General features: G+C 45.9%; 1 protein-coding gene across 1 annotated transcript in view; it reads right to left on the minus strand.

Annotated features, from left to right (window-relative positions):
* The window catches only part of Lactb2 (lactamase beta 2), a 31,517-nt gene extending 15,157 nt beyond the window's left edge, over nucleotides 1-16,360 (minus strand). The window contains exons 1-3 of the mRNA XM_006974698.3: nucleotides 16,147-16,360; nucleotides 4,559-4,722; nucleotides 1,779-1,905 (exon numbers count right to left, since the gene is read on the minus strand). Of these exons, the coding sequence (XP_006974760.1) occupies nucleotides 1,779-1,905; nucleotides 4,559-4,722; nucleotides 16,147-16,268 (413 nt within the window). The 5' untranslated portion in view covers nucleotides 16,269-16,360. The remainder of the gene's footprint in view (nucleotides 1-1,778; nucleotides 1,906-4,558; nucleotides 4,723-16,146) is intronic.
* Between the last annotated feature and the right edge of the window lie 1,617 nt (nucleotides 16,361-17,977).

The raw sequence follows: 17,977 nt of genomic DNA on the forward strand, positions 1-17,977 counted from the left end.
CTGAAAGCCTAGTGCAGAGGGGTGCAGAGTCACATGATCAAAGGAACCCAAATCACTGTCCTGCTCTACACCCCGAAGGCCACGCACAAATCAGGAATCTTTTTTGGACTTAATGTGACTTAGAAATTTTTTTAATGTTTGAACTATTATATTTCTAAGCTAGCTTGCTATGGCAACTGGCATAAACTACTACTGTGAATTGTCAGAAGCCACCTACTCACACACATAAACTATAACACAGTTATTAAGTGCTTTAGAGAAATCACAAGAATTAGATGAGAGCCGGAGGAGGGAGCAGGATTCTGCTGAGAAAGGATACTCAAAGGAACTCGTGAGCTGGGCAAACAACAGTGTGCCAGGGAGAGAGTCTGAGGAGAGGAGCAATGCTCAGGGAAAGGGGGGACATGAACGAGGTGTGAACACAGAACACAGAACATGCCCACGAGGATTTACACATGGCTCAGGGAAAGGGGAGACATGAACGAGGTGTGAACACAGAACACAGAACATGCCCACGAGGATTTACACATGGCTCAGGGAAAGGGGAGACATGAACGAGGTGTGAACACAGAACACGCCCACAAGGATTTACATATGTAATGGTGTTTGTGAGCGGGGTAGTGGAGTTACGACCAGAAATGAGGCTTGACCGTGGAAGTGTGGAGACAGTCGACACTGTCTTGTAGCCAGGGGGAATCAGCAAAGGCTCAAGTGATTGGGTACCAGGGAGACTAGACGGGGAGGCCTGCAGATGAGGGTCAGGGAGAAGAGAGCAGCAGCAGACATGAAAAGGGGACAGCACTAACAAACGTTTCATTTGAATTTGTTTAAAGTTACGCTTCCATTTATTTGTATGTGGGGTTGGCTGGGGGCAGGGTGAGTGTGGAGGTGAAAGGACAGCTTTTGGGGGTCAGTTCTTTTCCTTCTATCATGGAGGTCCGAGGGACTGAACGCGGGTCATCAACCTTGACAGCAAATGGTTTTGCCCACCGGGCATCTTGTAGCCCCTGACAAGCACTTCTGAGGCGAAATCTAACCCAGTGTGATGAGGAGCCGGGGAAAGGGGAAAGGTGAAGAACAGTGGAAAGGTTAAAGGTAACCCTGGATTAACATCCCAATTGCAGAGCACAGTGGATGTTCTAAGGTCTGAAGGCAAGAACAGATTCCAGGAGACAGAGAATGACCATTAGTTCAGTTTCAAAACATCAGAGTTGGAAATGCTTTATCCCAGACCCATGTCATGAGGGGTCATGGGCCTACCCCAGAAGTATTTACAATAGGTCTAGGTCTCGTTTCAAAGTGAGAACACCAGGAAAGCCTGCACTGAGGTTCAGGAAGATCCCTCAGTCACCCAAGGGGGGATGTTAACTTTTAATATCAATGTGCTTTGTGAGACAAGGTCTCACACTATAGCCCAAGCTGACCTGGCACTTACTCAGTTGCCTGGCACGTACCCTGGACTTGAACTTAGGGCCCATTTCCCGCACCAGCCTCCCATGTCTATGAGCTATCATGCCTGGGCCTAGTTTTCTCAATTTGTATTCGTGTAGGAATTTGTTAAAGAAACAAAAGAAAAGCACTTAAAGAGGATAGACAGAGTGAAAAGAAACTTCTTGCTTTTCTGTCTGCAAGCCAGCCCTTTCTCTTCCCTGAGAGGACTAAATGCGTCAGATTCCCGATTCTTCACACACACAGGCAAACAGACCTAACTTCGCCTTCATCCTTCTTAATAACACACACACTCACAGGCCCCCATTTCCTGAGGGACATTTCCTTACCTGAGAGTGGCTCCCTCCGTCTTAATCAAGTCTCCATTTTCTATATAAACATACTGCTGTTCTCCATTCCCTATAATTTCTTCTCTCCGAGGATTCCGTGGGAGTTTTTTAATGCAATAGGTAGTGTCTAGTCATAAAACATGTAAATATATTAAGTCATACTCCAAGATTCAGCTTTTGAAGAGATCAGCGTTCATACAGGCAACAGCCACTAAAGACTACACAAAACCCTGGCATTAAGACAACAGGGAGACAGGAAGAATTAAAGCCGCGAATCTCTGAGGTGAAACTAGTTCACCTGGTTCCAAAGCGTTGGATTCTCCCAGGCCCTTGTAGGTCCCATAAAAGCCTGTGACTTTCTACTCATTTCTCTTCTGTGTAAAAACTTCAGATGGTTCCCCACTTGACACCAGGGAGGTGACGAGGGGACAGTGTGATGGAACGCGAGCACTTTTCTCTATCTAGGTGGCCACTGGACGTGTCAGTAGTTAATAAGACTGTGCTGTCGGGGCTGAAAGAGGTCCCGGATGCTAAGAGGGTAAACCTTTAAGATAAATTTCACACGCACGACTCCTCACTGATAGAAGGAAAATCAATCCTCTCCCAATCTACAGGGCCAATCATTTACCCAGGACAGTGAGTGCAGTGAACTAAGGCACTGAAAATCTGACAGCCGGGGAACTGGAAGCAGGACCCACAGGGAAGCCTCCTGCAATCCTGAAGAGAGCGAGCTCAGCCAGGAGAAGCAGCAGGAGCCGGACAAAGGGTGGCTACTAGGAAAGGAGTCAGGACTGGACAGAAGCTGAGCCACGACTGACAGGAAGGCAGGCTGGGCAAAGGGACGGGGAAAGCTTGTAGGAAGGAGCAAGCATCCGGAGAGCTGGGGAAGCGACGGTGGGTGCGGTGGGCGTGGTGGGTGCGGTGGTCTAGGGTGACCACGCTTCCCCTTGTCTAATGCGAACTACTGCGGCTGGGAAGAGCGGAGAAAAGCCGTCCAGGGAGATGAGCTCCGCTGACAGAGAGAGGACTGAGCCTGGCCACTGTGACCACTGTAGCGTTTTTAAATGACAGTGTGGCAGTATCGGCGGGTCAAATGGCAGCTGTGGGTGGTGACAGTGGAGGGATGGCTGCGACAGTCCAGCAGGAAGACTCCAGGTTAGGGCAGCGGCGCTGGAAACGGGAGACATTCACAGGTGACAGTCGGGGTTCTGTTTGCTGTTTTGTGGATAGGGTTTCTCTGTGTAGCCCTGGCTGTCCTGGAACTCAGAGATCCTCCTGCCTCTGTCTCCAGAGTACTTCGATTAAAGGCGTGGCTGATACTAATGATTTTTAATTTAAAGATCTGTTTTGTTTTTAGTGTGTGTGTGTGTGTGTGTGTGACGTATGCCACACGTGTGCAATGCCCATGTGAGCCAGAGACAGCATCTGAGCCTCTGGAGCTGGACTTACAGGTGCTTATGAGCTGCCTGACATGTGTGCTGGGAGCTGAACTCATCCTCTAGAAGGGCAGGACACACAATTAACCACTGAGCCAAATCTCCTGCCCTAAACTGATGGTTTTTGAAAAAAAAAAAAATGTCATCAGTTGCTTCAAATTTACTCTATCTTGCCAAAGAAATTATATAAATGGCATTTATATATTTTAGTATTGCCTATAAAATACATGTAGCTTAAAAAAACAAAACAAAAACAAAACCAAAAAAAACCCAACCAGGTAGCCAGCACTGAAAGCTACTTGACTATATCTGCCCTACAGTAAGTAAACCGTAAACCAACTCGGAGCAGGGCAAACTAGAGTACAGCTGGAGGGGATAAGAATGTAGTGACGGGACGTAGAGAAGGAATACGGGAATGATAACGCAAAGCATCTTGGTACCATTTCAATGCCAAGCGGCCCACGTCTGCACACAGCTCATGCAGCTGCAGTAACGCCCCCAAGGGCAGGCAAGGCCTCTCTCAAGAAAGCACTGGCATGCTGTAGCTATAAAAAGTTGTGTCAAATTTCTCTTCTACTTTCTTTAGATCAACTGAATGGTAGTTATACTAATATTTGCTATTTTGTACGGAACCTAGCACTATGTTCTCTTAGAGCAATCCCAAAGGAAATGTTATGCGACACTTTCAGGGTGTTTGTGTTTTGACCGCCATTTGTCAACTGCGGCATCAGGTGTGGACTTTGGATCATGGATGTTCCAGCTGCGGAATGACAGCCCTGACAGCACACTGGGCTTTGTCCACAGTACTGACCCACAGTGGCACCTGAATGTTTGTTTAATGAATGTCTCAATCAGGAATATGATGGCAGGATAAAGGGACTAAGAGGACAGGTCAAATGTCAGGACTGAACAGGTTTCAGGGAGAGAAAGTGATCGACACACTGATGTGTCGCCCAGCTCCCCATCTATCGTAGCAGCTGTCTTAGAGTTCTGTAAGGCCCAGATAATCTGCTGGGAGCAGACAAGAAGAGAACAGCCTTAGAGTCGCCATGGGGAGGGTTTAGTGCAATGCCTGAGACACAGCAAATGCCTACGAGTTGTTAGTTATTATGTCTGAAACTGTGGTTGTCACAGAGACTACTAAAGCTGAGCTCTACCACTGAGCGAAGGAAGGGAGAAAGGATTGGAAAGAAAACAGAGCTTTACATCTCATGTCTGCTAAAATTGACAGTATTCAAGTCATATCAATTTAAAAAAATTAAATATCAACATAGTTGAAAGCTTAAATTATAAATTATTCCTCAAGCATAGCCTTCCTCAGTGAGCTTAATGTTTTCTGCTTACCGTTACTGATGTTTTTACAAATATCAACTATCCCTCCGGTATGATCACGATGCCAATGAGTCACTAGGATTTCTTGGATTGCTGTGTCAAATTCAACCAAGGCTTGCTTTAAACAGCTGATATATTCTGGAATTGATGGCTCTCCAGTGTCAATGAGGATTCTCCTACAAACAACAAGGAAGATAATCACAGTTGGAACCTGGAATTCACATTAGCATATTTCTTACACAGATAACTTACATTAAATTTGAGCAAATAGAAAATTTTGCTTTTAACATATTACTTCAGTTTAATGTAATCTTACTGTAAGGGAGTTCTTAGAAAGAAATTATAGCTGAATGTAAATGTGAACCAGGGCCGTCGGAAGTTATCTCGAGCGCTCGCATAGCAATTAAAGTGAACACAGCGCCATTCCTACTGTATTCCTAAGGCAGGCATTGCATCACTACATCCAGAAGTTAAATAACTTGCCTGGTGTTACTCTGCATTCAAACTCAGGTTTTCTGACTACAGAATATGTGCTCCTACCTACTCTGCCTTCCAAATGGTTTATACATTCTTCAAGTATCTCATAGAATTTGACTTCACAGCACCCTTAGAGAAATGTGGTCTTCTCGCCGGGCGGTGGTGGTGCACGCCTTTAATCCCAGCACTCGGGAGGCAGAGACAGATCTCTGTGAGTTCGAGGCCAGCCTGGGCTACCAAGTGAGTTCCAGGAAAGGCGCAAAGCTACACAGAGAAACCCTGTCTCGAAAAACCCAAAAAAAAAAAAAAAGAGAGAGAGAGAGAAAGAAATGTGGTCTTCTCTGTGGGTGAATGGACACATTTATAGACTGTTGTTAGGATCGTGCTCGCTTACTAAATTAGAAGCTGTAGATTCTCGGCCAATAACCATTCACTAGCACTGAGTATGCTGGCTAGGTTTCCAGTTCCAGGCATGGTTTTCCTCTTGCTGAGCAGGTTTATATCTATAGATAAACACCCTCCAGCTTCCATCAAGGAACCTCCTTGCAACAGATGGAGATTACTACAGAAAAACCACAACCAATCAAAATACAGAGTTGTGGGCTGGGCAGTGGTGGCGCACACCTTTAATCTCAGCACTTGGGAGGCAGAGCCAGGCGGATCTCTGTGAGTTCAAGGCCAGCCTGGTCTACAGAGTGAGATCCAGGACAGGCACCAAAACTACACAGAGAAACCCTGTTTCGAAAAACAAACAAACAAACAAACAAATACAGAGTTGTGGAGCCCAGTCCTCATGGATACAAAACATTCCCATACCTAAAGCTCAGGGAATATTGTGGAAGAGGGGGCAGAAAGATTGTAAAAGCCAGAGGACCTGGGAGTTTGCTGTGAGATTATGTCTCCTAGTAACAATCAGAAGACACACCCACCCACACAGTCTCACCTGCATAACTGCCCATGAGGGATGAACAAGGGTGATACCAATAGACACCCCAAACTGGGTGGAGAAAAGCCCACGTGGCCTCAGCCCTACATAAGAACTATAGGCAAGTGAAGAAAGCTGGGAATGGGAGAGGTGGTCTTCCCCAGGGAAGAGAACATCAACTGGTTGTTCAGTGCCAAGCAGCCTGAAGACACACACACAAGTATATTATACAAACTGAACAGGCTATATTTAGGAGTGTGTGTGTGTGTGTGTGTGTGTGTGTGTGCATTATAACAATTAGTGAAGAAAGAGGTCATGAATTTGAAGGAGAGTGAAGAGGGGTACATGGAAAGGTCTGGGGGAGAAAAGGGAAGGGAGAAATGTAATAATAATGATAATAATAATAATAATAATAATAATAATCAGAAGAAACAGAAACATGGTCTTTTGATAGAAAGAAGATGGCAAAACAGGGACAAATTACACTCTCCTGTGTCCCCACAAAAGAAACCACACGACTGAAGAGTGAGATGCAAACCTGTGGAAAGGCAAGAGCGGGCCACAGTGAACAGAAAGGCAACAGAGACGTCCGGAAATAACTGGATGTTAGCTTTACCAAGGGAATAACGGACTCCAACTTAAGAGCACCGAATAAAGAAGCCCCATCACTGGCTCCAGGCTGCAGACAAAGGAGGAAACGAGACTGGAGATCTGCGTGGGACCAGCAGATACTCCAGGGACTTGTCCTCCCTGGTGCCTCCTTCACCCCTGCTTTGAGATGGAGGAGGGCACCTGCACGTTCCAGGGCTTTTCTTTGGGCCTCCAGCTCACCAAAAAAAAAAAAGACACAGAAGCTTAGTATTGATCATGAAAGCTGGGCCTTAGCTTAGGCTTGTGTCTAACTAGTTCTTATAACTTAAATTAACCCATACTTTTTAATCCACGTTCTTCCACATGTTCGTTACCTCATCTCCATTGTGCCCGTCCTGGTTATCCCACATCTGGCTGGCGATGCTGCCTTCTCTCCAGAGTCCCCTCTGCCCAGAAATCCTGCCTACCTATTGGCTATTCAGCTTTTTATTAAACCAGTCAGATTAACACCTCTTCACAGAGTACAAAAAGATAATGGAGTATTTTATGCACATTTGTCAAATACAAATGGACTAGACATTGTAAATGTAATTCTGACCTGATAATTGTTCTTATTGTATATAGTTTCACTGTGTTAGAGTTAAAACCTTTCTTTTTTTATTAGATAAAAAGGGGAAATGTTGTGGAATATTCCTTTACACTGTGTGAAGATGTGTCACTGTGACTGGGTTAACACAAAGCTAAATGGCCGGTAGCTAGGCAGGAGGCACAGCAGGGACTTCTGGACAGAGAGCTCTGGGAAGAAGAAAGGTGGAGTCGCCAACCAGAGGGAACAGACATGCAGGAGGTAAAAGCCACAAGCCACACGGCAAGACACATATATGAACAGAAATGGGCTAATGTAAGTTATAAGAGCTAGTTAGAAAGAAGTCTAAGCTATTGGGCGCGCTTTCATAATTAATAAGTCTCCATGTTGTTATTGGTGAACTGGCGGCCTCAAGAACAATCCATTTCCAGACACCTTTCACTGCTCTTCCAGGGGAGGCAGAAAACGGCACTACTGCATACCCAAGCTCTAGAGGTGCCATCTCTAACCAGTCAGCAAGGACTGCCTCCATACACTAAGGAAGTCCATGACCACCAAGTCAGCTCTGCAGAAAACACAAAAAAGGAATACTAAATACAGGGGAGGAAGGAGGAGTTTCAGTGATGAAAGTACAGAAAAGAATAGATTTCATGAGTAGAAGAGTATCCAATAAAATCCAGAGGATTATTAGGAATACTTTGTTTGAAACTAAAGAAAAAAAAAAAACAAAGCAAATCCCAAACCAAAATACAAACCCAAAACAAAACAAAACAATCCATGAGTTATCTAGAAGAAATAGACATATTCTCATATACATCCATAATAAAGAAATTTCAGCCTGGCAATGGACACATTCACTTACTAAATCCTACTGAACCTTAAAGTCCAGTTAACATCAGTGCTTCTCAAACTGAAAGAGAACAGCCAAACTCATTCCACGGAGCCACTATTATCCCCGGCATCAAAATCATACAACAAACATGGATTCTCATGTGGGATCTAGATTTAAATACATTTTTTTTTTTTTTTTTTTTTTTTGGTTTTTCGAGACAGGGTTTCTCTGTGTAGCTTTGCGCCTTTCCTGGAGCTCACTTGGTAGCCCAGGCTGGCCTCGAACTCACAGAGATCCGCCTGGCTCTGCCTCCCAAGTGCTGGGATTAAAGGCGTGCGCCACCAACGCCCGGCTTAAATACATTTTTAATAGGGCATGGAAGTAGATGGGGAGCTATCCAGGGGTGAGGTGGGGGAGGAAGAGGTAATGGAGGAGAAGTGGGGAGCAAGACAGACTCATGGGGAAAAGGCGCGCGCGCGCGCACGCACGCACGCACACACACACACACACACACACACACACACTCACGCACGCACGCACGCACGCACGCACGCACGCACGCACACGCGCACGTGCAGGAAGGAACAGAAGCAATGTAAAGAAATGTCTGGATTCTAGATGCCTAACTCAACACTAAAACCTTACATTATTTTTTCCGCAGGAAAAAGGGCTGTAGGGAAGCACGCAGGAAAAATACGAGCCAGTTTATTTCTGTACTTAAGACACCTATGGCTGTGTTTTGTTTTTTATTCTGTGTTTTTGTTTGCTTTCCTCAGCAGTTGAAGGATTGACTTTTCTCTATGTTTTCTGGAATGAAAGAATCAGGGTACCATTTTCCTCAAGAGCCATTTATGTACTTCTTACCTCATGGCATTTCATAGTAACAATGAATTTAGGCTGTCTGAGGAAGACAAACCTTGACAAGCAAAATCCATTCATTGGTCATCTATAGCTATACAGATCACTGTGTGCCATGCCTTTATTCTCGCAGGAAGATAAACAACCTTGCTTACTTTCTAATGATGGGTAGAAGGGTCCCGTGGAGGACCCAAACAAAGAAGACAACATTTAGCTCAGTGTATTTCTTCAGGATATTAAGATCAGGTACACAGGGCTGGGAAGGTTCAGAGGGTAATATGCCCGCTTTTTAAGTATGAGGACCTGAGTTGGGGTCCCCAGCATTCAAGAAAAAGGCAGGCATATGGTGGCTTGGCCTGTCACGTCAGGGGGCGGAGGAGGAAGAGGGATAGATGGGAGGGGTGGATGGGGGTCCACAGAAGTGATACAGGAGCACCCTCAGATCTCCGGGCTCACTGACCTTCCAGGAGACAGATGGATGATGGGGCCTCCCTGGCTACTTAGCAGAGCCAAAAACGTGGTTCCAGGTTGTGAGAGGCCATGTTTTAAAAAGAAGGTAGAAAATGATACCTGCCATTGATCTTTAGCCTCCCTAAAGGCTAAATGTACTTGCATGTACATGTGCACACACCCACAGGAACATATACATATACAACATGCACACATACCCCCCCCCCCCCAAATGGTCAAAGAAATAACTGGATGGCGATACTACATTTGATGGGTTTGTTTCTAACAGCTACAGCTGTAGATGTAACCAACTGTCTTATTAAATAAGAAACACAGAACCAATGCAAAGAAGAAAGCCAAGAGGTCAGAGCTCAGAGCTAAAACCTTACCATTCCTCCTGCCGTGGTCCTACCTCTCTGAACCAGAGCTACTTCCTGTGTTAAAGTCTTTATATAGAGTTTCTGTTCTGCCTTCTCATTGGTTGTAAACCCAACCACATGACCGCCTCGCCACGGCCTGTCTGTATAGACCTCCAGGTCTTCTGTGGTTGGTATTGAGATTAAAGGCGTGTGTATCCAATACTGGCTGTATCCCTGAACACAGAGACTTACCTAGCTCTGCCTACCAAGTGCTGGGATTACAAGCGTACGCCATCACTGCCCTGCTTTCCTATGGCTTGCTAATAGCTCTGACCTCTGGGCAACTTTATTTATTAACATACAAATAACATTTTAATACAAATAAAATATCACCGTATACAGCCAATACAAACAACTGGTCTTGTACTGGTACAGTTATAGTATGCTTTTGTATAGCAGATTGACGTCTAAGAACAAAAATATTAAAAGCTAGATGGATTTTGAAAGTTTTCACAAAAAATTATAAGTGAGGAGATACATGTTTAATGTGACTTAAATATTATACAATGTATGTGTTATCAAAATTATGTGTTGATTAATTTGTCTAAACTTTGAGGTTATGATTAAAAATAAAACTTAAAAAATTGACCTCTCAGGTGAGCAAGATGGTTGTTTTTGCAACTTAGCCTGGCGACTTTAGTTCAATCCTTGGAACCCACGTGGTGGCAGGGGAAACTGACCCCTCAAATTGTCCTCTGATCTCCACATGTATGTGGCGGTGAGTTCACACATACACATAAACACACAAACAAAACATACACGTACACTCTCCCAATTCATTACATGAATGTAATGAAAAACTAAACACGGGCTGGCAGTGACCTCACGGCCAGTGTTCAGTGAGGAGACAGGTGGATGGACTTCAGAAAGACACCGTCAACTCTTCTGGATACGGTCACGTTGGCTCACGGAAGTATTATAAGGCCCTATTGGGTGAACACATGCGGTCTGAAATGGCTTAAAGAACGTTTAGAAGGCACAAGTAATAGGGCCTGGAAAAAAACCAAGAAGGTCGATATTCTGAGATGTCTGGGGGTGTACTGGGTCTGCGTCAAAGACTGCAGAGACCGGAGGAAGCGATTCGGACGTGAGTTTGACTTGGGTTACCGTGACTTCAGATGGCATCCTGGCCACCCTTCCTTGCTTACCCCACAGTTATTCACGTACCATGAAGTGAGGCATTACTTTACTCAGCTATTTGCATACCCTTTACTACTTTACCAATGTGAGCCCCATAACGGCAGGAAACTCATCTGTTTGGCTCCAGGAATTCATGGATTCATTTCCACATTTGGAATAGACTGTGGAATGCTTGGCCCTCTGTACATTTAGTCACACTAAAATAAAAACATATAAAACAAACTACAATATGAAACTCTCCCTAGACCATGGTCCTAGATTTTTGGCTATCTCATGTACTCATAAAGGGCTCAGGAGAAAGAGTGTAGATGAAGCTGTAGAAGTCCAGGGCTGATTTATTCACCAGAACTCAAGGCTGGGAACATAGTAGACACATAATCTCTTCTATGAATAGAGAAAAATTCAAGTGAGGGCAAGTTAGCAGAATCCATTTCTTTCTAGGGATTTTATATCAATAATAAGTTATATCAACATTAAGATAGTTACTAACTGCTGGGTGTCCATTTGCTTTCACTCATACAACAAATTGCTAGCTGTTGACCACTTATTATGAGCCCAGGGTAGTCAACAGAATTGATAACTGACTGACCTTATCAGAGTTTCTATCGCTGTGATAAGACACCAGGACCAAAAAGCAAGTCGGAGAGGAGAGGGTTGATTTGGCTTACACTTCCACACTGCTGTTCATCATCACAGGAAGTCAGGACAGAAACTCACACAGGGCAGGAACCTGAAGCCAGGAGCTGATGCAGAGGCCATAGAGGAGTGCTGTTTACTGGCTTCCTCCCCAAGGCTTCTGCTTTCTTATGGAGCCCAAGACCACCTGCCCAGGGATGGAACCATCCACAGTGACTGGGCCCTTCCCCATCAATAACTAATTAAGAAAATGCCTTACAGCTGGATCTTATGGAAGCATTTTCTCAATTAAGGTTTCCTCCTTTCAGAGAACTCTAGTTTGTGTGTCAAGTTAACATAAGACTGGCCAGCACAAACACTGTAATACGCTTTCCTCATGATAAAGTTTTGTTGTTTTTGATAAATGCTTTCATGGAGATTTCACTAAAGCCTCATTATAGTCCTATGAGGTAGGTACTATAAAATCAACTGTATAGATAAAGAACATGCTAGGGAGATTGTCAGTTAACAAGCAGCCAGGACTGTGAAGTAGGTAAAGGTTAGTTGACCATGGAGTGTCCAGCCTAGTTGATAAATCTACAACACAAGCCCTACACAGAGGCTCAGGATACTGGGGGAGGGGAGGTTGTAAAAACCAGAGAACCAGGATGGCTGCTGCAAGACAATGTTTTCTATACAAGACAGGGAAGCTGCACTCATGTTCAACAATATGATCGTCCAAACAAGATCTGAAAATGCCACCACCAGCTGACATGCGAACGTGGATGGAGGGAATCTCACAATGCCTCCCTCACTCCTAGAAAAAGAGCTATAGGCAGCTAAGGGCTGCTGAGAGGGTGAATCAGTCTTCTCCAGGGAAGAGCCCTCTGATGGGTGATCCAATTCTAAGTGGGCAGCCCTAAACACATACACATATGGGCAATACTAAAAGGACTCGGCAGGTTGTACTTACACATGCCTATATGTAACAACAGTACATACGAGGTTTGAATTTGAGAGAGGACACAGGGAAAGCTGGAGGGAGGAGGGGAGGGAGGGAGTTATGTAAACATAGTATTCATATGTGAGATTCTCAAATAACATCCACCCCAAAAATATTCTAAACTCTATGGCCTTTTTCTATTATAACATAAAAGCCTCCGGGCGGTGGTGGCGCACGCCTTTAATCCCAGCACTCGGGAGGCAGAGGCAGGTGGATCTCTGTGAGTTCAAGGCCAGCCTGGTCTACAGAGGGAGTTCCAGGAAAGGTGCAAAGCTACACAGAGAAACACTGTCTTGAACCCCCCCAAAACAAACACACAAGCAAGCAAGCAAACAAACATAAAACAACAACAACAAAAAACCCAAAAAACATAAAAGCCTGTCCTCAAAGTATACGCAATTTTGATAGGAAAGGTTAGAATTTCAGCTATCAGAGGTTCTTGAACAGAGGAAGAATGTGACACTACCCTGGAAAATGCTTAATCAGTATGTGCATATTAAATATCAAAGTAGGTCTACTAGGGATTTATTGAACTTTGATATCTATAAATTGATCAAAGCAAGGGAGGATGAAGAGCTAAAGCTGTCAGTACTCCAAGGATTGAAAAAAAAAAGCAAAAATTAAGAGAAAAATGTAAGCAACTACTCAGCAAGTATTCACTCTACTCCCTCTGCTGCGGAAGACTTGGTGCTAGAGGCACAAAAACACATCCTGGCTGAACTTACGTCAATGGGATGACTGTGTAGAGAAAGAAGAAAGTGGAAACCACAGCCTGAAAGAGAAATGATATGCCTCAGCTGAGACACCACAAAGGCCAGCAAGGCTGGACCAGAGCCATTTAAGATGAACAAGATGGCGACATTTGGGAGGATGGACTGAGGAGGGACAAAAGTCGAAGCCAGTTAGGAGGCTGATGCAGATGTCTACACAGAACTGAACTGGTGGATCGTAGTCACAAACAGATTTCCAAGATGGCTTGGTTGTGTATCAGGAGTGGGGGGAAAGCCAGTGAGTGTTTAGGCATTTTGTTCGACCAAATTCATGGTGGTTCTGTTTACCATGACAGGGACCACCAACTCAGGAGGGCCTGGGCTTAACTTTAATAGGAAAGATGAGTGCAGTCTGAAAAATGGAGAATGCTGGAGATTTCAGAATGCATCCAGCTCTGAGCCTGATGAAGTTGGGCTTTTGTTTAAAGTTGGGTGTTATTAATAAGCAGATGATAGGTGATATAAGGAAGCAGGTAAGATCGTCTGAACAGTCGAGTGTACAAACACTTTTTTCACTGCTGTGGCACAAGGCCCAACCAAAGCGACCGAAGGAAGGCTTTATTTTGGTTCAGTTTGAGGACACGGGCCATTATGGAAGGGACGATGTGATGGCAAGGGCCATTCTAGCTTGGTGGCAGAAGTGACAGCTGGTCGTATCATGTGCATAGTCAAGAGGCAGAGAGAGAGAGAGTTAGTGGAATACTTGGTGATCTGCTTGTTTTCTCTTTTTCAAGTTCAGCTTAGGACTTGAGTACATGGTGTTTTTGCTGTTCAGGGTAGGCCGTGCTACTCAGTTAAACCTCTCTTGAAATTCCTTCCCAAAAGTTTGTATTCTAGGTGATTCTAAATTCAGTAAAGTTGACAGTCATGATTAATCATCACAGGAGTTTAGGGTTAGGCAGGCGAGAGCGCAGTGGGTAAGGGTGCTAGCTGCCAACTCTGACAACCTGAGTTTGATCCTCAGGATAACAGGGTGAGAGGAAAGAATCACCTCTTATAAATTACCTTCCAACGTCAATATTCCTGCCATGGTATGTTGTGAGCTCACACACATACACACAAATATATAAGTAAACGAAATTGAAAAAATGAAGTTAGGATTGCATTTAGAGGAATGCCAAGATCTGATGAAGATGGAGAATGTGAGAAAAGCAGCGAGAGGAGGCAGTGTTAGCAAACCAAGGAGGGGATGGCCAATGGGTCCCAAAAATATAAAAAAACGCCATTGAGTTTAATGAGACAGAAGCCACCTATAACCTTACGCCTTTTGTGAAGTGGAGTAGTGGACACAAATCTGATTTGGACTCAGTTAATATTTGTTTCCAGTCACCCTTTAGTTTAGTTGAGAAGCATCATCTGCGCATTAATTATTTTAGCTTTACTAATTACTTTTTTCTCTTTTTTTCAAGACAGGGTTTCTCTAGGTAACAGCTCTAGCTGTCCTGGAACTAGCTCTGTAGATCGGGCTGACCTTGAACTCACAGAGATCTGCCTACGTTGGCTTCTCACGTGCTGGGATTAAAGGTGTGTACCACCACCACCACCACCACCACCACCACCACCTCCCGGCCTTTACTTATTACTTAAATATCCCAGAAAAAATTATTTAGGGAGGGAGAGATGGGTCAGCGGTTAAGAACACTGGCTGTTCTTGCAGAGGATCTGAGTTCAATTCCCAGCAACCACATGGTGGCTTCCAACCCTCTTCTGGCACGCAGGCAGAACACTATATACATAATAAATGAATCTTTAAAAAATTATTATTTAAATAGCTCGAGTGATTCCACTGGGCATGCATTCTTAGTAACTTAAGTTGCTTAATGGACGATTATGAATCTGCCCTTCCTCAATTAGTTTCAGTTTTTCTAAGTCTCTTTCAGCATAAGCATTTTGTTATGCTGAGTGATTCAAACATTTAAGGATACAGTGTGTATTTTTCACACAGTCTGGCCTCTACATGCAAGCCAACTTCTTCATCTGGTTTTCACATAAAACCAGCCATCTCTTAGCCAACGAAGAAAAGCAGGTTGTGTTGAGTTTATTGGGACCATCTATCGATCTCCAACAGGGCACTCTCCCAGGGAACTCTCTGGGGTTATTCGGACTATCTGCCCTCTCCTTCTTAGGTACTGGCTTCAGAATGGGTTTTAAATGACACACCGAAGAGAATGTCCGTGTGTACTCACTGGGCTGAGGGCAGCCCAGTTCAGACTATACCCTAGAGGTTAGACACTCTGATGCTTAATTTTCTATGCCCCTAAAGTGTGCAGGAAGCCTAAAAGTCCTGTACTTGACCGTGGCCTTGTTCACGCAGGGCTTAACCTTTGGCCTACTTGACTCGGAATACTTCCATCTCCTTACAGCTGACTGCTTGTAAATGTCTTTTCCTCAAGAAGAGTAAATATAGTAGAGACTTTAAATGCAAACAAGCGATGCTTGCTATACACAATTAGAAGAAAAAGCAAAATGAGTTAGTTTCTCCTACCCACAGTCTCAGGTTGAATTTTGGAAGCAAAATTCTGCCCTCTACTGTAAGGAAATGGCTTCAGCATTGTCAGTAGCTTGCACAACAGGAGGCTACGGGCAAAACAAAATCAGAGAAGCAAATACTGCCAACTTTTGGGGCACGGTGGTTAAGGGCCATGCTATAAGACCCTACCAAGCCTGAAAATGGCTTCGTAGACCGGGATGGCCTCGACCCTGTGGCGACCCTCTGGCCTCTGCATTCCAAGCACCGGATTCCAGGCGTGCACCAACATCCGGAACTACCTCCAGGAAATCCCCCAATTCAACACGGTGACTACCTGCGGGCAGCCGGGCAGCAAGCACACCGTGATTCGGAAGCGGAAAGTCTGTGCTTTGCTTGCTTGCGCTCGGTCCTCCGCGGAGCTCGGGGGGACGCGCTGGCGGGGTGGGGGGAAGGGGGGCGTTTACCTGCTGCCGGTCCCCACCAGGTACGTGTTGGTGCCTTGCAGGGTCATGGGACCCGGGTTACAGCCCAACACGCGCACCACCCGGCTGGACAGCCGCTCGATGCGCTGCAGGGCGGTAGCCATCTTCAGCCCGGCCGACCGCCGGCGACGAGTTAGCTTGTCACTCGGCGCGCAGCGCGCCCCGGGCCCGGTGGGCGGGGCGGCGGTCACGTGACGCCGCGGGAGGAGGCGGTCCGGAGCGGATTGGCAGCCGGCGGGGGCGGGGCCGTCACGGAGGCCCCGCCTGCCTGGCAGCCGCGGGAGGGTGTTTGCGGTGGCCGTGGGCTGGGGTGGCCTGGGGTGGCCTGGGGTGGCCTGGGGTGGCCTGAGGAGGCCTGGGGTGGCCTGGGGTGGCCTGGGGTGGCCTGAGGTGGCCTGAGGAGGCCTGAGGAGGCCTGGGGTGGCCTGAGGTGGCCTGAGGAGGCCTGGGGTGGCCTGGGGTGGCCTGGGGTGGCCTGGGGTGGCCTGAGGTGGCCTGAGGAGGCCTGAGGAGGCCTGGAGGGGCGTGACAACCCGCAGAGGCGAAGCGGAAAGCCGGCTCCGTCGTCGTGTCCCTGCGGACTTTGCACCCAAGCAGTCGAGCGTAGTCACCACGATGAGTGACTGACGTTAGTTCATTGGGAAGTTAACCTGCGGGGGTGTGGGGGGGATAAGGGTAGGCAGGGGTGGGGTAGTTCATGAGTCCCCACCCCAGGAAGGAATGGCGGGCTGGGTTTTGGGCAGTGGCGGGGTGTGCGATTGAAGAATAACTTAGCTTTCATAGTAAACGGTGCAACGGAGGCTTACCTCGCATTCCTACCTGAGTGCTCTTGCCAAGGCCTCTCCCCCGTCCCTTTTTAAATCCTCAACAATAAAACAAAAATTGTGTGCGTACCTGTGGAGGCCAGAAGACCACCTCAGGTGCCATCCTCAGGCCGTCCGTCCGTCTACCCCTCACCAGCTCGGCTCCATGGGCCAGCTGTTCACAGCCTCGGGAGACTCCCTCTCCCCAGGACAGGTATTGTAAAAATGTGACACCACGCCCCACATTTTTATGTAGGTTCTGTGGGATCAAACGCAGGTCGTCATCATGCTTACAAGGTAAGCTCTTTACCACCTGAGCTATGTCCCCAGCCCCCATTAATCCTCAACTCTTAAAATCCCATGTGGTCCCTAACACTTTATCAGGCACAATTTATCCCCACTTTATAAATGTAAAACGGAGTTTGGAAGACCCCAGCTCTGCGTTTGGGCCTCTGTTTCTACTTGGTTAGCAGCAGCAATGCATGATCCCATTTGTGGAGAGTGGAGGAGCCTGACTGTCTTCCTCTCTATCCTACCACTTGCCCAGGGAAATAGGTTAGAAATGTATCCAAGATGAAAGTGGCTTATTTTCTCTGTAATATTTTTCTTTTTGTTTTTGGGCTTTTTTTTTTCTTTTTTTTTTTTTTTTTTTTTTTTGGTTTTTCCAGACAGGGTTTCTCTGTGTAGCTCTGGCTGTCCTAGAACTCACTCTGTAGACCAGGCTGGTCTTGAACTCACAGAGATCCGCCTGCCTCTGCCTCCCGAGTGCTGGGATTAAAGATCTGCACCACCACCGCCCAGCTAATAAAGTATTTTTCAATTGGCAAATATTAACTATCGCTTCCCACTTTAAAAATTTGAGTTCTACTTTAATCTCAGTATGAACATAGAGACCTGGAGGTCTGTATAGACAGGCAGTGACAAGGAAGTCATATGGTTGGGTTTGGAACCAATGAGAAGGCAGAACAGAAAGGCAATAAAAAGTCGGGACACAGGAAGAAGGTCTTTCA

This window comes from Peromyscus maniculatus, chromosome 2 (assembly GCF_049852395.1).
Source record: "Peromyscus maniculatus bairdii isolate BWxNUB_F1_BW_parent chromosome 2, HU_Pman_BW_mat_3.1, whole genome shotgun sequence".
NCBI lineage: Eukaryota > Metazoa > Chordata > Mammalia > Rodentia > Cricetidae > Peromyscus > Peromyscus maniculatus.